Source organism: Borostomias antarcticus (genome assembly GCF_949987555.1).
Source record: "Borostomias antarcticus genome assembly, chromosome: 18".
In the NCBI taxonomy this organism is placed as follows: Eukaryota; Metazoa; Chordata; class Actinopteri; order Stomiiformes; family Stomiidae; genus Borostomias; species Borostomias antarcticus.
The window spans coordinates 24,197,568-24,219,131 of NC_140251.1; the positions used below are offsets into that span (position 1 = coordinate 24,197,568).

Genomic DNA, 21,564 nt, shown 5'->3' on the forward strand with positions numbered 1-21,564 from the left:
ATCAAACTTGTCAGTTGCAGTGACCAAGAGAACTGGTTTCATAGTCTTTAAGAATGGATTTCAATTCACCCAGTGTAATCAATCCTGTCAATTTCAGGTCCTTTTGGAACTAAAGCAGTTACACTGATGATTCCTGTAATGTTAGCTATTTTGCTGCAATGGGTTCAACTTTTGTTTCTGGATAAAAGTCATGACTTGCTGTTTTGCACTTCCCTTTAGGTGGTGAATAAGTAGACCCAGGACACAGTGGGTTACTGTCTACTAGGTAGACAATCTACTAGGATCTTGATATTATATTGATATGAAGATATGAAAGTAAATTATTTGCCCTTAGAAGTAAATTGTAATTAAAACAGACATGCGCATTAAAAGTAGCCATACGTTGTTATTTTGCATGTGCTCTCAGGACATGTTGTGGTTGTGACCATCTTTGTAAAGAAGAGAGGCATGTAATGCACATGTATACAGTAGTACAGAGTCAGTTGTCTATTGTATAGATAAAGTGTTCAATTGCTCAAGTGTTGTCAGGTGTTGGTTCGAGTGTTCGAGTGTACAGTGGTGCATAGTCAGTTGTCTATTGTATAGACAAGGTGCAAGGTGTCACGTGTTCACTTGTTGGTCCAGGAGGTGGCATGTGTGCCATTGTTATAATGAGAGTGAGGGCCTATGTATAGTACAACCAGAGTACTATAAACGGACAGTCTTCTTCTGAGCTGCTGGTTGGCAGGGGGCTCCTTCCGAGCTACTCTTTGTTCATACGTTTTGATCCTTAATCTGGAATTTAACCTGCCCCGGTGCAGGTTAGCTCGGCAGCATAAATTTCCATGTCGATATAGCACGGTGAAAAGTGAACCACCTTCGTGGTACGGATAAACCAGCCTTGAACCTGAAGTTATTGCGCTAACCCCGTAATTCTGTTTCATAGTACAGGGCCCTGGCATCCATCCTCCTGAGCTAGCTGCTAGCCAACGTCAGAGATTTTATAGAGAGAATATTTGCTAATGTCAACTCGGAGCTTCCTCGAGTGTCGCGCGTTGTCTAACCTGACTGAATGAGAGACTACGAAAACATGTTTAAGGCCCGCCCTACTCTGCCTCTGATTGGCTAGAACTCCTTCGTTACCTTGAGTAATGCGATTATACCATTGGTAGTTGGAACTATCCCTTCTCTTTGCTTTAAAACGACGAAAAAAAAAAATCCTGCACCAGAATATTCCTGCGCCGGAATTCCGGCACCGTGCCGGAGAACTTTAAGCCCTGTTCGTGTCTAAAGATGTTTCTAAAGATCATATTACAGAGGCATGTGAAAAACCACAACAGGCCTACGCTCTATGTAAGCACAACTAGCGATTCATCAAGACAGATTGATGAAAACAACCGTTTCGCGGCAGAAAATAGATTTTTAGAAACTGCATTGTCGGTGCCCCGTCCGCCGCCATTACATGGATATACTGGCTCGCGCTGGATTTTACATTTCTTCTACATGCCTCCGAACTACACCAAAGTGATCTCGGTGAGTCAAACCTCTTATAATATGTCATAAATAAGGTCCAGGTTGTCAAAAACGAGCATTGTCCTTTAATGAATAACAATAATATAACTCTCACCTCACAGGATTGAGATCTAGTAACTGCTTTTAACACCAAAGTAAGGATGGCTTTGGACTCTATCGCACCCATGAGGCAGAAAAAGGTAACAACTAAACAAAAGGCACCATGGAGAAATGAGACAATCAACAAACTCAAGAGAACTTGCAGAAAGGCAGAGCGTAGGTGGAGAAAAACCAAGTTACAAGTCCACCAAAATATCCTCAAAGAACATCTCTCTGCTTTTAGCAAGGCAATGAGAGAGGCTAGGAAAAATCATTTCTCAAAACTAATATCTACTAATCAAAGCAAACCTAGGGTTCTTTTCAAAACGATCGATAGCCTGATAAATCCCCCTCCTCAAACTCTCGACAACCTTTCCTCTGCCTCCAGATGTGAGACATTTGCAGCACACTTTAGGGATAAGATCTCAGATATTACAATGAGCGTTACTCAGGTAGGACATAGTATATTACCTACCTATATAACCTCCTCCACCGTGTAATCAGACTATGATTATGAGATTGTTTACACTGGTTGATTTTGAAACATTGAACAAAGCAATGTTACAGCTAAATTCATCTACATGCGCTCTCGACCCTATTCCAACTTCGTTTTTTAAAGCAACTTTTACCTCTGTATCTGAGGACATCCTTTCCATTATAAATCACTCCTTACTTACAGGCATTTTCCCACCGGCATTTAAAACTGCCCTGGTGAGACCCATCCTGAAGAAAAGTAATCTAGACCCCTCCGTTCTCAGCAATTTTAGGCCTATCTCAAACCTCCCTTTCTTAAGCAAACTCCTGGAGAAAATTGTGTTCACACAGTTACACAAATTTCTAGTGTCAAACTCCTGCCTAGACATCTTCCAGTCCGGTTTCCGTTCCCATCACAGCACAAAGACTGCACTGGTCAAGGTCATCAATGACCTTAACATCAGTACTGACTCCAAAAACCTCTCTGTCCTCACTCTCCTAGACCTGAGTGCCGCTTTCGACACTGTCGACCCATGACATCCTAATCGAGAGACTTAGAACCTGGGTCGGTCTCTCCGGTCCAGTCCTCAACTGGTTTAGGACCTATCTAACTGGCCGGGAGTTTTTTGTAGCCCTTGGCGAGCATAGGTCAAAAAACATTGAGACGACCTGTGGAGTTCCTCAGGGATCCATCTTGGGACCTCTGCTCTTCAGCCTTTACATGCTGCCCCTTGGGTCTGTCATAAGGAGGCATGGTGTCAATTACCATAGTTATGCTGACGACACCCAGCTCTATATTTCAGTAGCTCCCAATAGCTACAGGTCGGTTGACTGCCTGGTCAACTGTATCCCTGATATAAATGCATGGATGACACACAACTTTCTCCAGCACAATCAAGGTAAAACAGAGATAATGGTCATTGGTGATAAAACAGATAGAGGGAGATTATCTACACATTTAAATACACTGGCACTAAACACCAAACACCAGGTTAGAAATCTAGGTGTCATAGTCGACTCTGATCTCAACTTTGAATCTCATGTCAATAATATAACTAGCGTATCTTTCTATCATTTAAGAAATATAGCAAAAGTGCAATCCTTCCTTTCAAAGGCCGACACTGAAAGACTTATGCATGCATTTATAACCAGCAGACTGGACTATTGCAATGCCCTCTTTTGTGGCCTACCAAAGAAAACCATCAATCGTCTGCAAATCATACAAAACGCCGCGGCACGAGTCCTTACAAAATCCAGACGGAGGGCTCACATCACACCCATCCTGAAGGATCTGCATTGGCTACCCGTCAGCTTCAGAATAGACTTCAAGATTCTTCTACTGGTTTATAAATCACTACACAACCGTGCTCCAAAATATATGTCTGACATGCTTGTTAGATATATACCAGCAAGATCCCTGAGGTCCTCTGGTGCCGAACTTCTGACAGTCCCAGCAGCCAGGACGAAGAGGCATGGAGAGGCAGCCTTCTGCCACTTTGCCCCCAGACTGAGGAACACTCTGCCAGAGAGCCTCAGATTGACTGAGACCCTGGAGACGTTCAAGCGACACCTCAAAACGTATCTATTTAAACCTCGCCTTTTAAACACCTCGCTGTATTGTCTGTTGTTGTTTTGATCTGTCTGTTATTGTTTCATGTCGTGTTTCTGTAAAGCACATTGCGTTGCAATTTGCAGGAAATGTGCTATATAAATAAAGTATTGATTGATTGATTGATCAAGCAACACAATTCGGTATAAAGCACAGGTAATATAGCAGTATATCAGTCAGTTGTTTTTATTAAGTTAAAACAGTAATCTAGTTTGGAATTTAAGGCCCACCCACAATTAGCCAGGCCCATCCAAAACTGAAATCCTGGCGCTGTGCCTGCCCTGAAGAAATAAAATGTTGTTTTAAGCAGTTACAATGGCTGGTTTATCAGTCACAGAACAGGACTCCGTTTCTATGCAGGCTGGCAATTCATTAGTGATGTCACTCCCATATGAGGCTTTGATTACCTTGCAGAATTTTCTGGGGTATTTTAGGTTACTGGTAGTTTTAGACAGATCATACTCAGATTTGGCTTTTTGGACAGAAGACATACATTTATTCCTAAACTGTCTAAAGGTCAACCACTCAGCTCCTGGCCTTAGACCAGGCTACATCTCTCTTTCTCAGTAGACTGGACAGCTGAGAGAGATGAGACTGATGAACAGATGCACACAGACAGACAGCTGTTAAGTAGCAGCTTGTGTGTGTTTGAGTCAGTGAAGCTCAGTGGAGAGACTCTTTAATGACAGATGGAGAAGTCTAGTCCAGATGCATGTTCTCCTGTTCATCAGAATCAGATTAAATTATGCCAGGTAGCTTTTTACACATTATGCCAGGTAGCTTTTTACACATACTACTATACTTTACACATACTTTGGTGCAAATTCACTAAAGCGGAATTGCAGCTGTTAATTGCACCATTACATTGCACGTCAGTTGCTCCAGCTGTGCTCCGTTGTAAAAACCTATTCACTACAGACATTGCGCTAATAATATCCCAGCGCAACCACGCCCATTCGGTGTTTGCGGCTTAGTGCAATTTGCTGCTGATAAAGGAAATGACTATAAATACTGCGCATACAACTCGTATGCATATCATTGGACGATGGCAGACAGAAAAAGAAAGATACGATTTTCAGGCAGCGAACTTGTCCTCACGGACTAGGTTCAAAAACATGTCTCACAGCTTTCCGCAAAAAATATCACGGCTGCAGCAAAAAATCATATTTGGAGTTTAATTTCCCAATCAGTCAGTGCCATTGGTGTGTGTAAACGCAGAAGACTGCAAACGGAGGTGGAATGATTTGAAAAGACAAACAAAGGAAAAATGGTAATTTTATGTTATGCAAGATGCAGCACGCCACGATTATCTGCCATACTTTTGGGGGAGTGTATAACATTGCCCCACCGGTATGATCTAGGCATCTAAACGGCTTTTCAGGATTCCAAATGTGCACTCAATCACACCGCGCGTCCTGATGTGAGCCCGGTTGCACGCCGCCTCTCCAACGTTGGAAGGATTACGCACGGGAGTCATCCATGGCTGAAGATGATACCTGCCGTCACCTATGATACAAAAGCGAAATATTTTCAAGACCATTCAAATAAAAAAAAAATTGTGTTAGGGCTACTGGTGGAGGACCCAAGAGCAGACACGACAGGCGTAAGGGGACAAACGTTTATTGGCGAGGGTCAGGTAGGTACGTGACAGTCAGGCAGGCGTGGGGTCAGGCAGGTTCGTGGCAGTCACACAGGCGAGGGGTGAGGCAGGAGCATGGCAGTCAGACAGGCGTGGGGTCCAGGCAGTGGCAGGAAGGTCAGACTAGGATGAAAAAAGGGTGAGGTAGGGTTTTGGATAAAGGCTTGGTTGGAGCCAGAGACGCAACGTGATACCCACTAGGTTGGTCAACGATCTGGCACCGACTGCTGAGTAGCCCAGCTTCTTATCCTGGCTGAGATGGGTTGATTGGAGATGTCAGGCAGGTGTGAAGCGGGAACACGCCCGGCTCGTGGCTGATTGGTGACATCAGGCAGGTGTGGAGTGGGAGCGCGCCTGGCTCATTGGTGAGAGCGCAGTTGAGAAGACAGGCTGACTGTTGCCCCTATAGCCCGACAGAATTCCTTCCAGACCTGGGATGTGAACTGTGGCCCCCTGTCAGACACGACGTCCGCCGGTATGCCATAGAGACGAACTACGTGCACGACTAGGAGGTCTGCGGTCTCTGAGGCTGTGGGAAGTCTGGGCAGAGGCACAAAATGGGCAGTCTTAGAAAACCGGTCAATGATTGTCAGTATGACAGTGTTACCCTGGGAGGGAGGAAGTCCTGTTACAAAGTCCAGGCCAATGTGGCTCCAGGGTTGGCTGGGAACAGGCAGGGGGTGTAGCAGGCCAGAGGTGGGTTGGTGAGACGATTTGCCCCGAGCACATACAGTGCAGGCCTGGACGTAGTTGTGGGTATCCGCAGTTATGGAAGGCCACCAGAAAAGCCTCTTGAGCAGGGTCAGTGTGCGGTTGCTGCCAGGGTGACAGGCAAACTGGGAGTTGTGAGCCCACTGGAGGACCTGGGTACGGACCTGATCAGGCACAAAGAGACGGTTAATAGGGCCATTACCTGGGTCGGATTGTGTCCTCTGAGCGTTTCTCACCAGTCCCTCAACTTCCCAAGTAAGCGCGCCCATCACACACGTAGAAGGAAGAATAGGTGCAGGTTCAGAAGGGCCCTGGTCAGGTGGAGCGAACTGGCGAGAGAGCACATCTGGCTTCACATTGCGGGACCCTGGCCGATAGGAGATGGTGAAGTCAAAGCGACCAAAAAACAGAGACCATTCGGCTTGCCTGGAGTTCAGCCGTTTGGCATTTCGGATGTGGATGAGGTTTTTATGGTCCGTCCACACGATGAATGGGAGTTCTGCCCCCTCCAGCCAGTGCCTCCATTCCTTCAAAGCCAGCTTGACTGCGAGCAGTTCTTTGTTCCCCATGTCGTAGTTGCGCTCAGCAGGTTCCTGCCGGCGGGAAAGAAAGCGCAGGGATGGAGCTTGTCGTCAGAGGCAGACCATTGGGACAGGACTGCACCCACCCCTGTGTTGGATGCATCAACCTCCAAGACAAATTGGCGTGAGGGATCAGGCAAGGTAAGGACAGGAGCTGTTGTGAAAAGTCATTTCAGCTCCTCAAAGGCAGCGTTCGCCTGGGGGGTCCAAGAGAAGCGGGTGGTCTTGGAGGTTAGGGCAGTCATGGGAGCAGCCACACGGCTGTAGTTCCTTATGAACCTCCTATAAAAATTGGCGAAGCCAAGGAACCTCTGCAGCTCCTTCCTAGTGGTGGGGACAGGCCACTCAACCACTGCCTTGATCTTCCCGGGTGTTGCCTTCACCTGACCGCACCCAATGGTGTAGCCCAGGAACTGCACTGTGGGGACGTGGAACTCGCACTTCTCTGCCTTGACAAAAAGCTTGTTCTCAAGGAGCCGTTGGAGAACCTGCCTGGATGTGTTCCTCCAGGGAGCGAGAAAAGACGAGGATGTCATCCAGATAAACGAACACTGAGCAGTTGAGCAGGTCCCTCAGTACATCGTTCACCAGGGCCTGGAATACCACAGGAGCACTGGTTAGCCCAAAGGGCATTACTAGGTACTCATAGTGGCCAAGGGGAGTGTTGAAGGGGAGTCTTTCATGCGGACCAGATGGTAGGCGTTCCTAAGGTCCAGCTTGGAGAAAATGCTGGCTCCCTGAAGGGGTTCGAAGGCAGAGGCAAGGAGAGGCAGAGAGTACTTGTTCTTGGTTGTGATGTTGTTTAACCTCCAGTAGTCAATGCATGGCCATAGTCCACCGTCCTTCTTGGACACAAAAAAGAAACCAGCCCTCACTGGGGAGGATGAGGGCTTGATGAGTCCGGCACTGAGGGAGTCCCGAATGTAGGTCTCCATTGCTTCTCTCTCTGGACGAGAAAGGTTGAGTCAGAACCGCCTCGAGATGCATGCGCCCTTCAGGATTGTGGGAAATGGGAGAAACACTGCTCACCAGTGAAAACGAAGCCGTTCGTGGAAACGGCGGAGACGTTCGTCGGAGGTTAGTCGTGTTCCCCCCAGTTGCATGGGTTCCTCCGCAACGGATGTGACAGGGGCGACCGGCGCCTGGGAACGCTGATGAGCCAGAAGGGGGTGTGTCTCGTGACCTGGCTGGAACTGGCTAGGTTGTCGCTGGCTAGCTGGCCGGCTAGAGGGTCCCAGAGCATGTAGCGCCCTCTCTCTTCTACGCTCCCTAAGACGGTCACCGGCTCGGATAGCCAGGGAGATAAGGTGGTCGAGGGAAGTCGGGTCATCTCGGACTAGTTTGTCTTTCAGCGTTTCGGACAACCCCATGCGGAAGGCAGTCTGCAGGGAGACGTCGTTCCATCCGCTCTCTGCAGCTAGGATCCTAAAGTGAATGGAATAGTCAGCTACACTACGACTGCCTTGTTGGAGGTGCAAGAGGCGGGTTGCAGAATCACGACCGTGGACCGGATGGAAGAACACTAAGCATGTAACGGTAACCGCGGTATTACGGTAACCGCAGTATTTTTTGGTTACGCGGTAACTTTGGGACTGGCTCAGTAAAACCGTAGGCTAAACTCACTGTTCTGGACTGGTCAGATGTCTTAGTTATATCAAGCTAACTATTGGCATCGGTGTGCTTATCGGTGTCATAGATATTCAGTTTGAGTAATTTACGATCGAGCTAACTAACCACCTTTAGCTCAATTGGCTCAGTTGCTGGTTAGCGATGAGAGGCGGAGTCCCAGCCAAGCTGATAACCCTCCGTTGCGGGTTGGGGGGATGCAACGGTCGGCTAGGATCCTGCCTCTCATAGCTAACCAGCAACTGGTCACGTAGTGCGTATGTTCAATCCACACTAGTCACGTAGCTTTCCTTTGCCCTGGAGGTCCACCCGTCTGTGAGCGCAACAGAGGATGCCTTGGATAATTCACTGACAACTTTTGCCTTTTCCTGCTCATAAAGATTTGGCACGATCTTCTCAGCAAAGTGGGTGTGCGACGGGATCTCGTAACGTGGCTCAAGCACATCCAGCATATGTTTAAACCCCTCGTTTTGCACAACGAACACCCCAACAAACACCCCAATAATACCTTTTGTAATAGCTTTAGCCTGGTCGGATTCTTTAGCTAAGGGCTGCTTAAATGCCGTGGTGATGAGCGGTTGTTGAGCAGGAGGTTTTTCAAACTCTTCAGCTCCTCCGCTAGCCATGTCTACCACTGGCAGCACCTGACTAGTGTGGATTGAACATGCGCCCTACGTGACCACGTCGCCTACATCCTTTTTTGTTTTATTATTTTATATAAACCTATCCGCAGACCACGTGCGAACCGTAGAGAGATTTTCTGTAACTAGATGTCAGAACCATCTAGCCTAGATCTGCACCCCCCCCCCTCTTGTCCTCCCATCGTTTCTTTCCATTCTCTCCTTCCTCATCTCTTCTTCCTCTTCCTGTTGTTTTTTTTCATTATTATTATTATCATTATTATTGTTAGACCTGTCACTTCTTTCATCCAGTCTCCTGCCGTAGAAGCGCAGCATCAGAGATCAGACCTGGGCTCTCTGCTCAGCCTCTTTCCCTCTTCATCTCACTGCTCAACACACCATCTATACCCACAGACCTCCTCTATCACTGCTCAACACACCATCTATACCCACAGACCTCCTCTATCACTGCTCAACACACCGTCTATACCCACAGACCTCCTCTATCACTACTGAATAGTGGTGCAACGGATTATGGTTTCTCCGTGATTGTAAGGAAAGCAGAAGCACTTTAAATTGAAAGAAAAAAACTGTACACATCAGAAATGTGTTTAATAAATGCTATGGTGTTTTTTCCAAAGTACAAATCTTCTTCCTCTTTAAATTTTGTGTTTTAAAACTGTGTTTAATACCGTGATATACTGTACCGTGGACCTTGATACCGTGATATTACCGTACTGTGAGTTTTTGATACCGTTACACGCTTAAAGAACACCTTCCTAAACTCGGCACAGAAGTCATCATAGGATTCGAAACAGGCTGCTTTGGCCCTCCACGCGGCTTCGAACCACTTGAGGCGCCCCGCAGTGTCCACAGAAGAATACCCCCCCCAAAAATACCTGCATGGTGAAGACAAGCTGCAGCAAGAACAGAACTGTCTACCAATGCACGAAGTGCACCAAAGCTGTCTGTGGCAGTTGCACTGCCAAGGTGCAGAGGATATATGCGAAGTGTATTTGAGCTGCCGCCTCAACCGCGCGTAAGAGCAGAGCGCATCAACTCGTGTATAGCCTACAACTAGTAGCCCATAGCCAATAAAACGGCTTATTGTTTAATTCATATATAAACTAGATAATTAGATAATTATTAATTTTATTAGATAATTATTAAACATCGAAGTTCTATGCTGCATCTGTAATCACAAGACGTATAGGCCTAGCCTACCGTAAAAAGCGATGCATTCTCATATATTAACTTAGATAATTATTAATTAGACAATTATTATGTACAGTACCTATGCTTCTATGCTACATCTGTACAGTAGGCTACTGTTTTATTTGGAGCCTTGGCCAAAATGCTGTTCTTGTAGCCGTTTCATTGATTTTTCTTTTGTGAAGTGTAGGCTATACTATTCTTGTTAAAGTGCGAATATAACATTTTGTTGTGTTATTTTATTGCCATATAGTCATTTTGTGAGTAGTATGAAAGGACAACATTAAGCCTTGAGTTGTACAGTACAATCCTGAGACCCTATACCGTAAAAAGCTATGCGTTCTTACGGTACGTCCATTGAACGGCTACTGGCCGATATAGGTATATAGTGAGCCGCGGTGGTTCTAGTGTTAAATCAAAAAGTGACATTCTTCTTCTAAATATTCTCTCACGAACAACATGCCTGGCATTGCGATGCCTTCGCCTCTCAACAATCACTGCTGCCATGATCAGCGGAAAGGCTGGCCATGACACACCCCTTGCGCTTAAATACCACCACGTCTCTGAAAACGGAATGAATTTCACTTCAACTGAGTGAAGCAATTGGCGCTGATCTTTGTGAATTGGGCGGATTTTGCAATAATGTTCATTTGCATAGAAAGGGGAACATTCTCCGCCCATATAACCTAATTTAAATATCAGCTAATAACACCGGCGCAGAGAAACACTATGACGAAGGCAACGCAGTTAACACCGTTTTTCACCCCTTGCAAGGGCTTTGTAAATAGCAAAGTTTATTTTTGACTTATTTGCACAGGTTTTGCGTCAGGAAAAGCTACGCAATCCTTTAGTGAATTCGCCCCTTTGTCAGCAGCTACCATCTTGCGACACGGTCAAAGTACTGGGCAATTCAGTCTGACCTCCAGTGGAACCAACAGGTCACAGCTATGGTAAAGAAAGCCAACTCCAAGCTGCACTTTCTGAGGAGGCTAAGGAAATCTGGTGTTACCATCCCAGACATGACCACCATCTACACCGGATACGTCCGCCCCTCCCTGGAGTACGCCTGCCCAGTGTGGAATGGTAACCTAACAGAGGCCATGTCTTACCAGATTGAACATGTCCAAAAGTGTGCCTGCCGGATCATAATGGGCAGAGCATACTCTGGCTACCAGGACGCTCTCCAAACCCTCTCTCTCCCCACCCTCCATTAAGAGAAGAAAGTTACTCTGTAGGGACTTTGCACTGAGCCTCCTGAACTCCCCCTTCAAGAACTGGCTCCCCCCTTCAGAGCCCAGGTGTCCAGTCGGCACACCAGACATGAAGCACACCTACAGACACCCAGACATGAAGCACACCTACAGACACCCAGACATGAAGCACACCTACAGACACCCAGACATGAAGCACACCTACAGACACCCAGACATGAAGCACACCTACAGACACCCAGACATGAAGCACACCTGCAGACACTCAGACATGAAGCACACCTGGAGACACTCAGACATGAAGCACACCTGCAGCCACCCAGACATGAAGCACACCTACAGACACCCAGACATGAAGCACACCTGCAGCCACCCAGACATGAAGCACACCTACAGACACCCAGACATGAAGCACACCTACAGACACCCAGACATGAAGCACACCTGCAGACACCCAGACATGAAGCACACCTGCAGACACCCAGACATGAAGCACACCTGCAGACACCCAGACATGAAGCACACCTGCAGACACCCAGGACAAGAACCCAAAGATACAGGATGTCTCCAATCCCTCCCTGACAAGAATCTTGAATGACCATTTTAAATATTGAATGTTTGTTCTATTGGTAATTTGAGTTAGCCTAGGTTTAATGTATATATTCTTGTAAATACTCATGCATTTCAGTTTTTAACTGCCATACGAGTGTCAAATAAAAAACCTGAACTTGAACTTAAATACTAGAAACTTGTTCTGGTCAGTTGGTGCATTACACTAATGGATAGACAGTAATAGGTGCAAGGACAAGACAGGACAGTGCAAAGACAAGGCAGTGCAAATGACAGGACAGTGCAAACTATATAGTAGCACAGGGAGCAAAGGGCAACTACAAAATAATGTGCAATGTGTTTGTATACAATATGTGTGCCTTGTGTTATGAGAACCTATACAATACAAGCAGCACATGTTAATGCTGTCTTTAACTACAGCTGGACAGGTGTAGGCCATGTCATTGTTCTATTAATGCTAAGGGTTGGACCTTGTGCCAAGTCTACTGAATTAATAAGGGACAGTGTGTGTGTGTGTGTGTGTGTTGGTTACCTGTAAGCAGTGCAGTGGAAGGAACAGATATTACTCGAGGTGATGCATTGTCTTCAATGTAGAAATGGGCAGTCTGGAAGCACTTCCTGTTGAAATAAATGTGGCGTTCAATAATAAACAATAAACCACGACAGCTAGGGGGCGTTGTTAGGCACGACGCGAAGCGGAGTGCCTAAAACCCCCCTAGCTGTTATAAAATCACTATAACACACGGCCTCTCGTGGTTTATTGCTTTTATACAACGGTTACTACAGCTATTAGTGTAAAATAAACACACAGCAATGTAAAATATTAACATGTATTCAAAACAAAGCATCATTCCCTCAATTCCGCCGAGCAAAATAGTTCCCCTAACAAAAGCGTTGCCAAGCAATAGATGCATTGTATGGAATGTTCAGTTGTTTTGAAAAAACACAACGATAGTCCTGCAATGCATTGGATCAAATGGGAGGCGCATTAAAACTGAAAATGGAATGATATGCGGTCCCAGGTATGTGTTACTAAAGCATTATGGAACGTGAAGCAGTGGGATGTTACGGATATCGCCACGGCTAGCGGGAGTGGTTAGGCACGATGTGCAGCGGAGTTACACCCCGTTACACCCCGCTAGCCGTGGCAATATCCATGACATCCCACGGCTTCGAGTTCCATAATGCTTTTATACAAGGGTTGCCACATTTATCCGTCAATATTTCAAAAAGAAAGACAATACGAACTTTAACATGTATTTTTAATGGAACTATTTGTTAATCATTTGCGGATACTTCTGCTGAAAAGGGAACGTTGCCAGGCAACGACAATGCTACAGCACATCTTTGTAAACATTGATCTGGACGTTGCCACGGCTACTAATAAGAGGTGGATTGATATTATAAGATGTCCGAACATTCCATTTTAGCGTGGGGATATCCTGGTTATCGCTACAGCTGGAATGCAAACTGACCAATAGAGACAATGGACCGGATCTATACCGTTGTATAAAAAGTATTTGAACACGGCTTCCAGACAATCAGAATCAAGAACCAGAACTAACCGTTGTATGATTAAGCAATAAGACACGAGAGGGAGTGCTTTACTGTGGTTATTGGCACGGCTGTGGTGCGGCCGCAGGCACATATTGAATAGCATAGCATATTGAATAGCATATTGCAGCTGAATAGCATATTAATTGCCCAGTCTACCCGGCACCGAGGTAAATATTCAGCTTATTCAACTTCTTTTCAACTGAAAACATAACAAAACATAATTATGAAAACAAAATAAAAGTATTGCTAAAATATATTTGCTTTAAAAAGTGTAGGCTAGAAGTTGAGTTGCATAGTCCATTTTGCGGTGAACTGCGTTGCTATGGCGCACCTCAATCAATGAACATAGCAACGCATCTACTGCCTGTCCGAATTAGCCTACATCTCTTTGGATGTTTTCTTTTAACGTCAAATCAATAGTCAGTTTTTCATCCCTCGCCTCTGACCTTTAGGCTCATCTTTGCCCCTCGTAACCCCAAGCAGCCATTCAATGCATTGCTTGACTTGCGAGGCTTTATGTTAGACTTATTCTCTTTATTACTCCGGGTCGGCACATTAATCTACAGCTGTGCTTAAACATCGGGCGGGATATACAGAAATAATGTATCCCTCCCAGCCAATCAGAATCAAGCATTTACAAATGAAGTTGAATAATAATAAACAAGTGTACAGTGAACCTGTCGTCCCCAACCTGTGGTGCATATGGTCAGCAGATACAGCTGTTGTGAATGTGTGAGTGGAGTGGGCTTTTCTCATTTACATTTATATATAGAGTCGGCATTTTTTGTTATGGTGTAAGCTTTTTTTCTTTCTTTTTTTACAGAGTAAGTAGTGAATTAACATATCAGTGATTAAAATAGTTCATATAAAAATAACCTCAAGCGATTGTTACTTTCTGTAGGACAAAAAATATGTAAAAAAAAAACTAGATTGTTCCCCGGACAAACGAAGGCACGCACACACTTACACGCACACGCACTAACGAACACGCACACGCACTAACGTACACACACAAGCACTAATGTAAACTGCAATAGATACATTCAAATAAGTGTTCAAGAAATCTACACTGTGAATCCTGTGTGTTATAAAGTGAGCAGCTGTCTCCTGTTTATGGTCCTGACCACACTATCCCCAGTTCATAAACTCTTTATCACCAGAGGTTCCCTCCTCCCAGCTGTCTTTGATCTCAGACCGAGCCCACTCACTGATCATTGGCTAGTGAAGTTTTGCATATGCATGTATGGTCACACCCAGGGGCGAATTCACTAAAGTGGAATTGCGGCCGTTAATTGCATCATTACATTGCGCGTCAGTTGCTCCAGCTATGTGCTCCGTTGTAAAAACCTATTCACTAAAGACATTGCGCTAATAATATCCCAGCGCAAACACGGCCATTCGGTGTTTGCGGCTGAGTGCAATTTGCTGCTGATAAAGGAAATGACTATAAATACTGCGCATACAACTCGTATCGTATCTTTCTTTTTCTGTCTGCTATCGTCCAATGATATCATTGGACGATGGCAGACAGAAAAAGAAAGATACAATTTTCAGGCAGCGAACTTGTCCTCACAGACGAGGTTCAAAAACGTCTCACAGCTTTCCACAAAAAATATCACAGCTGCAGCAAAAAATCATATTTGGAGTTTAATTTCCCAATCAGTCAGTGCCATTGGTGTGTGTAAACGCGGAAGACTGCAAACGGAGGTGGAATGATTTGAAAAGACGAACAAAGATAAAATGGTCATTTTATGTTATGCAAGATGCAGCACGCTACGGTGATCTGGCATACTTTTGAGGGAGTGTATAACATTGCCCCACCGGTACGATCTAGGCATCTAAACGGCTTTTCAGGATTCCAAATGTGCACTCAATCACACCGTGCGTCCTGATGTGAGCCCGGTTGCACGCCGCCTCTCCAACATTGGAAGGATTACGCACGGGAGTCATCATCCATGGCTGAAGATGATACCTGCCGTCACCTATGATACAAAAGCAAAATATTATCAAGACCATTCAAATAAGATTTCTTTTTTTTCTTTTTTTAATTTATACCTATATCGGCCGCCAGCCATTCAATGAACGGCTATAGGGAATGCGCAGTTTCGCGTATAGACTATTATATGCACAGTTTCGCGCTATGTAGGCTATTATAAATAAGTATTATTCATTGGGGGAGCTTGGACTCGCTGGCGACTGGTGGAGAGACGCATAGTCTACAGAGCCTCCCCAGACGCGACTTCATCCTCCAGTTGGCTGAAGAGCTGCACGCTCTGGCGTCCAAACAGCTACCGGCGGCGCCCCGCAGTGTCCACAGAAGAATACCCCCCAAAAAATACCTGCATGGTGAAGACAAGCTGCAGCAAGAACAGAACTGTCTACCAATGCACGAAGTGCACCAAAGCTGTCTGTGGCAGTTGCACTGCCAAGGTGCAGAGGATATGTGCGAAGTGTATTTGAGCTGCCGCCTCAACCGCGCGTAAGAGCAGAGCGCATCAACTCGTGTATAGCCTACAACTAGTGGCCCATAGCCAATAAAACGGCTTATTGTTTTATTAATATATCAACTAGATAATTAGATCATTATTAATTTTATTAGATAATTATTAAACATCGAGGTTCTATGCTGCATCTGTAATCACAAGACGTATAGGCCTAGCCTAACGTAAAAAGCGATGCATTCTCATATATTAACTTAGATAATTATCAATTAGATAATTATTATGTACCTAAGTTCTATGCTACATCTGTACAGTAGGCTACTGTTTTATTTGGGTCCTTTGCCAAAATGCTGTTCTTGTAGCCGTTTCATTGATTTTTATCGAAGTGTAGGCTATACTATTCTTGTTAAAGTGCGAAGACATTTTGTTGTGTTCTTTTATTGCCATATAGTCATTTCGTGACTAGTATGAAAGGACAACATTGAAGGAGTAGTAAAGGGAAAATGCATGTTTAGCCCTGTTTTAAGGTTACTTATGATCATATACAATGGTTCAGATCAAAACGTTGACAAAGCTAGCATTTTCGAGAAAGTTGATAATTGCTCTACCACCGTTTTGGTCATACAATGGATGCGGATGGGCACCGTGAAAAATCATTCAAAAACATGTTAAACTCTCGATTTCAAATACAAGAAGCTCACCGACATCCACATCCATTGTATGACCAAAACGGTGGTAGAGCAATTATCAACTTTCTCGAAAATGCTAGCTTTGTCAACGTTTTGATCTGAACCATTGTATATGATCATAAGTAACCTTAAAACAGGGCTAAAGCCGTTTAGATGCCTAAAATCTGTCTTTCGTCTGAGTGTATTTCTGTTTGCTGCATCCTGCGTCTTTTGTGTTCTATGTAAAGCTGAGGCTTTCTATTTGTCTATTGGATCCATTGTATATTTAAGTCTAGACCAATGTAGTATTAGTTGTTGATATTCCTGTTTTCTGCGTAGCCACAGGAATTTGAATGGATGTGTGACCCCCCCTTCTCCTTTCTCTCTCCCATGTGTGCGTGTGTGGCCGCATGTCCTTTGTGTGGAAACACATGGGCTGTGTCGGCGTGAAAGGAGAGGTTGTATTTTTGTCTTAAGTAAAGCTAAACGTTCTGTATTTGTTGGTCTTGTATTGGGATTTGAGATCCTGTTTTCTGTTTTTGTTTACTGTTAAACCCATTTTTATGCTGGCTACGTTCTCAGTTTTGTGCTAGCTCTGTTTTGTGTCTGTTTCTGTGGTTAATTTTGATGCTGGCTGCGCTCTATGCTAGCTAATTTTCTTTTTCTGCTCCAAGCTAGCTATCTTCACTGTTAGCTCTTTGTTCCTCTGTTAGCTCTTTCTTCTTTTGTTTCAATGCAATGCTAGCTTCCACATGCTAGCTAGTTTAACCACGTCGCTCTTTGTCCTAACTTTGTGAACATGTGGTGACTTCCTGTTTCGCTGCTTGTGTGGAAAAAAAGAGAGAGACTTCCTGTTTCATTTTGTTGAACAAGTGAAAAAAAATGTTGGGAAGCGTTTTATAGTAACCATCCATTATAAGCGTTAATTAATAGGTAATAAGGACCTTATAAGTCCTTATAAGATGCTTAGAAGACATTATTGTGTTACTAAGACTATATTCATGTTTAATAATAGCATAATAAACACACCTATTGATAGATTATAAGCGTTAGTTAATAGGTAATAAGGACCTTATAAATCCTTATAACATGCTTATAAGACATTATTATGCGTAAATAAGACTATACAAGTGTTTAATAATAACATAATAAACACGTTTATTGTTAGATTATAAGATATTTATAAGCACTTATAAGAAGCGTGTTAACTGTTTATAGACTGCTATTATGCACTTATGCATTTATTAGCAGTTAATTATGCACTTATTATGCAATTTTGCAGTAGTGGATCTAAAGCGAGACAATGCATTATTAAAGGACAATGCTCGTTTTTGACAACCTGGACCTTATTTACGACATATCATAAGACGTTTGACTCACCGAGATCACTTTGGTGTAGTTCGGAGGCATGTAGAAGAAATTTTAAATCCAGCGCGAGCCAGTATATCCATGTAATGGCTGTGGTCGGGGCACCGAGAATGCAGTTTCTAAAAATCTATTTTCTGCTGCGAGACGGTTGTTTTCAATCAATCTGTCTTTATGAATCGCTAGTTGTGCTTACATAGAGCGTAGGCCTGTTGTGGTTGTTCACATGCCTCTGTAATATGATCTGTAGAAACGTCTTTCGAAACGAAATAGCTTCCCCACTTGCTCCAGCACGCATGCACACAGCGTGCAATCGTTGCTCCAGCTCGCTGTGCGCATGCGTGCTGGAGCAAGTGAGGATGTGCCTCCGAACTACACCAAAGTGATCTCGGTGAGTCAAACGTCTTATAATATGCCGTAAATAAGGTCCAGGTTGTCAAAAACGAGCAAATTTGCGACGGTACCAACAGCGGACCTAGCTGACACCTAGCTGACACGTGCCTATACAGTCGTAAAATAACCAAAATAACCGACCTAAGGCAACGTAGCCGTCACTGCTGCTGAAATCCGTAACTACGATGTAATTAAATGACGTGACAATGCTGTTACATTACAGTCCCACCCTTACTTTATTGGAAATGTTCATTTGTTACAGTGGTCAGAACATTTGTAAATTACTTAGGTTTTTAAATAAATTTTGAAGTCATACAGTTACAGAATTGTAATAATGAGGAGCAATCCTGCATGTCTGTTTTGTGTGTAATTTCTAATTTACAGTTAATATTAACACTAAAGATTTACAGTCTAGGCCTAATAAAAATAATGATAAAAAATATGCCAACGAATAAAGTCCTAATTTTGAATCCTAAATGTGAGCAATGACGCTGAGCAATGAATGTAAAACAAAGAATGCAAGGCATTAGGATGCTTTCTTAGGTGACACAGAATTGAAGTACAAGACAAACAAGTTACACACTCTGGTACAGTAGGTGGCGGTATGCACATTAAAGTTGTTTGCGATCTGCCACTAAACCCAGCAAAGAAGAAAAAGAAGACAACGACGGGGTATCCTTCCGTTTTGTTTGAAACAGAAACAGTTGAGACAGACCAACACGCCTGTCTTTATCCCTGCGACAACACAGATCCTGTAAGGACTACTACGGACCGGGCAATCTCCATGCACCCACCGGCAAAGACCGTGCGTCTCTAGCCCACTCAGGGGCTGAATTGTGGGGTGTGTGGCGTGGACAGTGGCGTGGTGGCGAGACTCCGCCCCCTCAGGTCAGAGCTGGTCGGGGACAGTGTACCCCTCTCTGGGCCACCTACCCACCCGCACCGGTGAAGACCGTGTGTCTCTAGCCCACTAAGGGGCTGTGTTATGGGGCCCATGGCGTGGATAGTGGCGTGCTGGTTAGGCTCCGCCCCCTTGGGTCACTGCTAGTCGGGGACAGTACAGTGACCTCCGGGCAATTTCCATGCATCCACCATTGAAGACTGTGTGTCTCTAGCCCACTCAGAGGCTGAAAAGTGGGTTCTGTGGCGTGAATAGTCGCGTGGTGGCTAGGCTCTGCCCCTTTTGGTCATAGCCAGTCAGGGACGGTGTACTCCTCGCTGGGCTACCCCCCGGCCCCCACCAGTGAAGATCATGTGTCTCTATTCCACTTTGGCTGAGTTCTGTTCTACCACATTAGTTATAATAGGGTGCCTGTACCTATAAGAGAGGCTGCACATGCACACCAATTCAAAAAAAGCAACAGCTGCCAACACTCTAATCCCAACTGACACTCTGATCCTAGACATGGTCCGCTTCAGACACCTCTATCGCGAAAACTTTAAATGTTACAGCTTATATATTGATACCATAGGAATCCTGAGAACTTGCAGAACATTTCTGTGTATAATATGTCCGTATAGCTTAAACACTGAAGGCATGGCGACAAGTTAGAAAAAGGGTAAAAATGCAAAATTAGCAGCTCAAAAGTTAGAGTGCGGCTCCATACGTTTCAATGGGGAGCGCAGTTGCCGAACAAATCGTCATACTGTGAAAACTATAAGTCAGACAGCTTAGATACTTACATTGTACGAATCAGCACAGTTGTGTGAATGTTTTGATGTATAATATGTGTGTGAGCTTTCAAAACTGTAGGAGTGCCAGCAGTTTACGAAATGTGTGAATATTTTCAAAGCAACAGCTGCCACCACTCTAAAAACATAATGATACTGAACATTCCTCCAGCAGTTCAATGTCACAAAAATTACTATTAAAAGTTAAATTACTAAAAAACTATAAAAACTATAAAAAATCTGAATACATCTGGGAAACAGCTTAAGACTATAAACATTTTCAAATTTTCATGAAGTTTCTAGGACAAAGTATGAAGAAGTAGTTAAGTGCCAAAAAACTGAGGAGAATAATAATAAGAAAGAAAGAAAGAAAAAGTGGGAATATCACAAGTTGGGCTAGCTTTTACAAGCTAGCCCACCTAATAATAAAGATTATTAGACATTAATTAAAAACTGCTGTGTATGAAATTGCTGGCAGAAAGTGGATTAGATGTGAATGGAAAAAGTTTCAACAACATTCAACTTTCAAACATATCAAACTTCATGAATGTCAACATCTAATCATGTACAAACTGAATCATTCTACCCTCTTCTGTCCGGTAACCTGGAGGGCTTCCTGGAGGAGTTTGCGGACATCACCAGAGGACCAGATCAGGAAGCTCCACAACACGCTTGGTCCACACATGCTCAGAAGGCTGATGTCTTAGCTCAGCCCCATGCAGAAGTGAGTGATGAAAAGAGGGAAGAGGAAGATAATTTTCCAGTTTTTTTTTCTCCAGTTTTAGGAACCGTCTCAAGAATGAATGTCCCCCACTTTTATGCCTTTAAATCAGGGTTAGAGCAGGTGTGTGGTATCAGCCATGGCCATGAACACCAGTAGAGGAGGGAACCAAGTGTCTCATTCTCTCTCCACAGTTGTGTGGTTGTAACCCCCCACTAGCTACATATTCATTCAATCTTTATTTAACCTCGTGAATCAATTGAGAGTAAGCTCTCAGTTACAATGACGTATAATCACTGTATATTTGAACTTGTACTACAGGTGAGAGAATCCTTTTTAATGGTCTCTCTCATTCGCTCTCCTAGGTGTGATGTCAGAGAGACTTGGGTGTTCTCCTGCTCTGAGTGCCCATTCTCCTATACCTCCCAGATCTACCTCCACAAGCACATCAAGAGGAGCCATGACAACCTCTGTCTCTGCTGAGGAACACACAGAGCATTATGAAGTAGCCAGTGCCTTGGTGAAGGTGTTTGAGCAGCAGGCATCAATGGATTAACTCCCAAGACACAAGGAAGAGACAGCGCAACACGCACTATGACTCCAGTGACGAAGGTAATATAATATAGTGTCTTATACAGTCCGCAAAAGAGTACTACTTGAGTTGGCTAATCTAAGCCAATTTACCTCTACTATATGTTCCAGTGCCCAGGCAGCCGGTCGGCAGAACTCAGACCAGACCAGCTATGCCAGGTGCCAGAGCCGGAAGGCCTGCTCTGCCAGTTATCAATGCATTCATTATAATGCATTATGCATGCATGTTTGTGTTGGTGAAATGTCTATGCATATTTGCACACTGACAGTTAACTCAGGACTTTTTGAAGACTAATTTACTAATCTCACTAATT

The 21,564-nt window shown here is 44.4% G+C and overlaps 1 protein-coding gene across 1 annotated transcript in view; it reads right to left on the reverse strand.

Annotated features, from left to right (window-relative positions):
• ptprz1a (protein tyrosine phosphatase receptor type Z1a) overlaps positions 1–21,564 on the reverse strand; it is a gene marked incomplete at its 5' end in the record, with an annotated part of 201,377 nt that overhangs the window by 65,363 nt on the left and 114,450 nt on the right. The window contains one exon of the mRNA XM_084452851.1: positions 12,376–12,461. Coding sequence (XP_084308977.1) covers positions 12,376–12,461 — 86 coding nt within the window. The remainder of the gene's footprint in view (positions 1–12,375; positions 12,462–21,564) is intronic.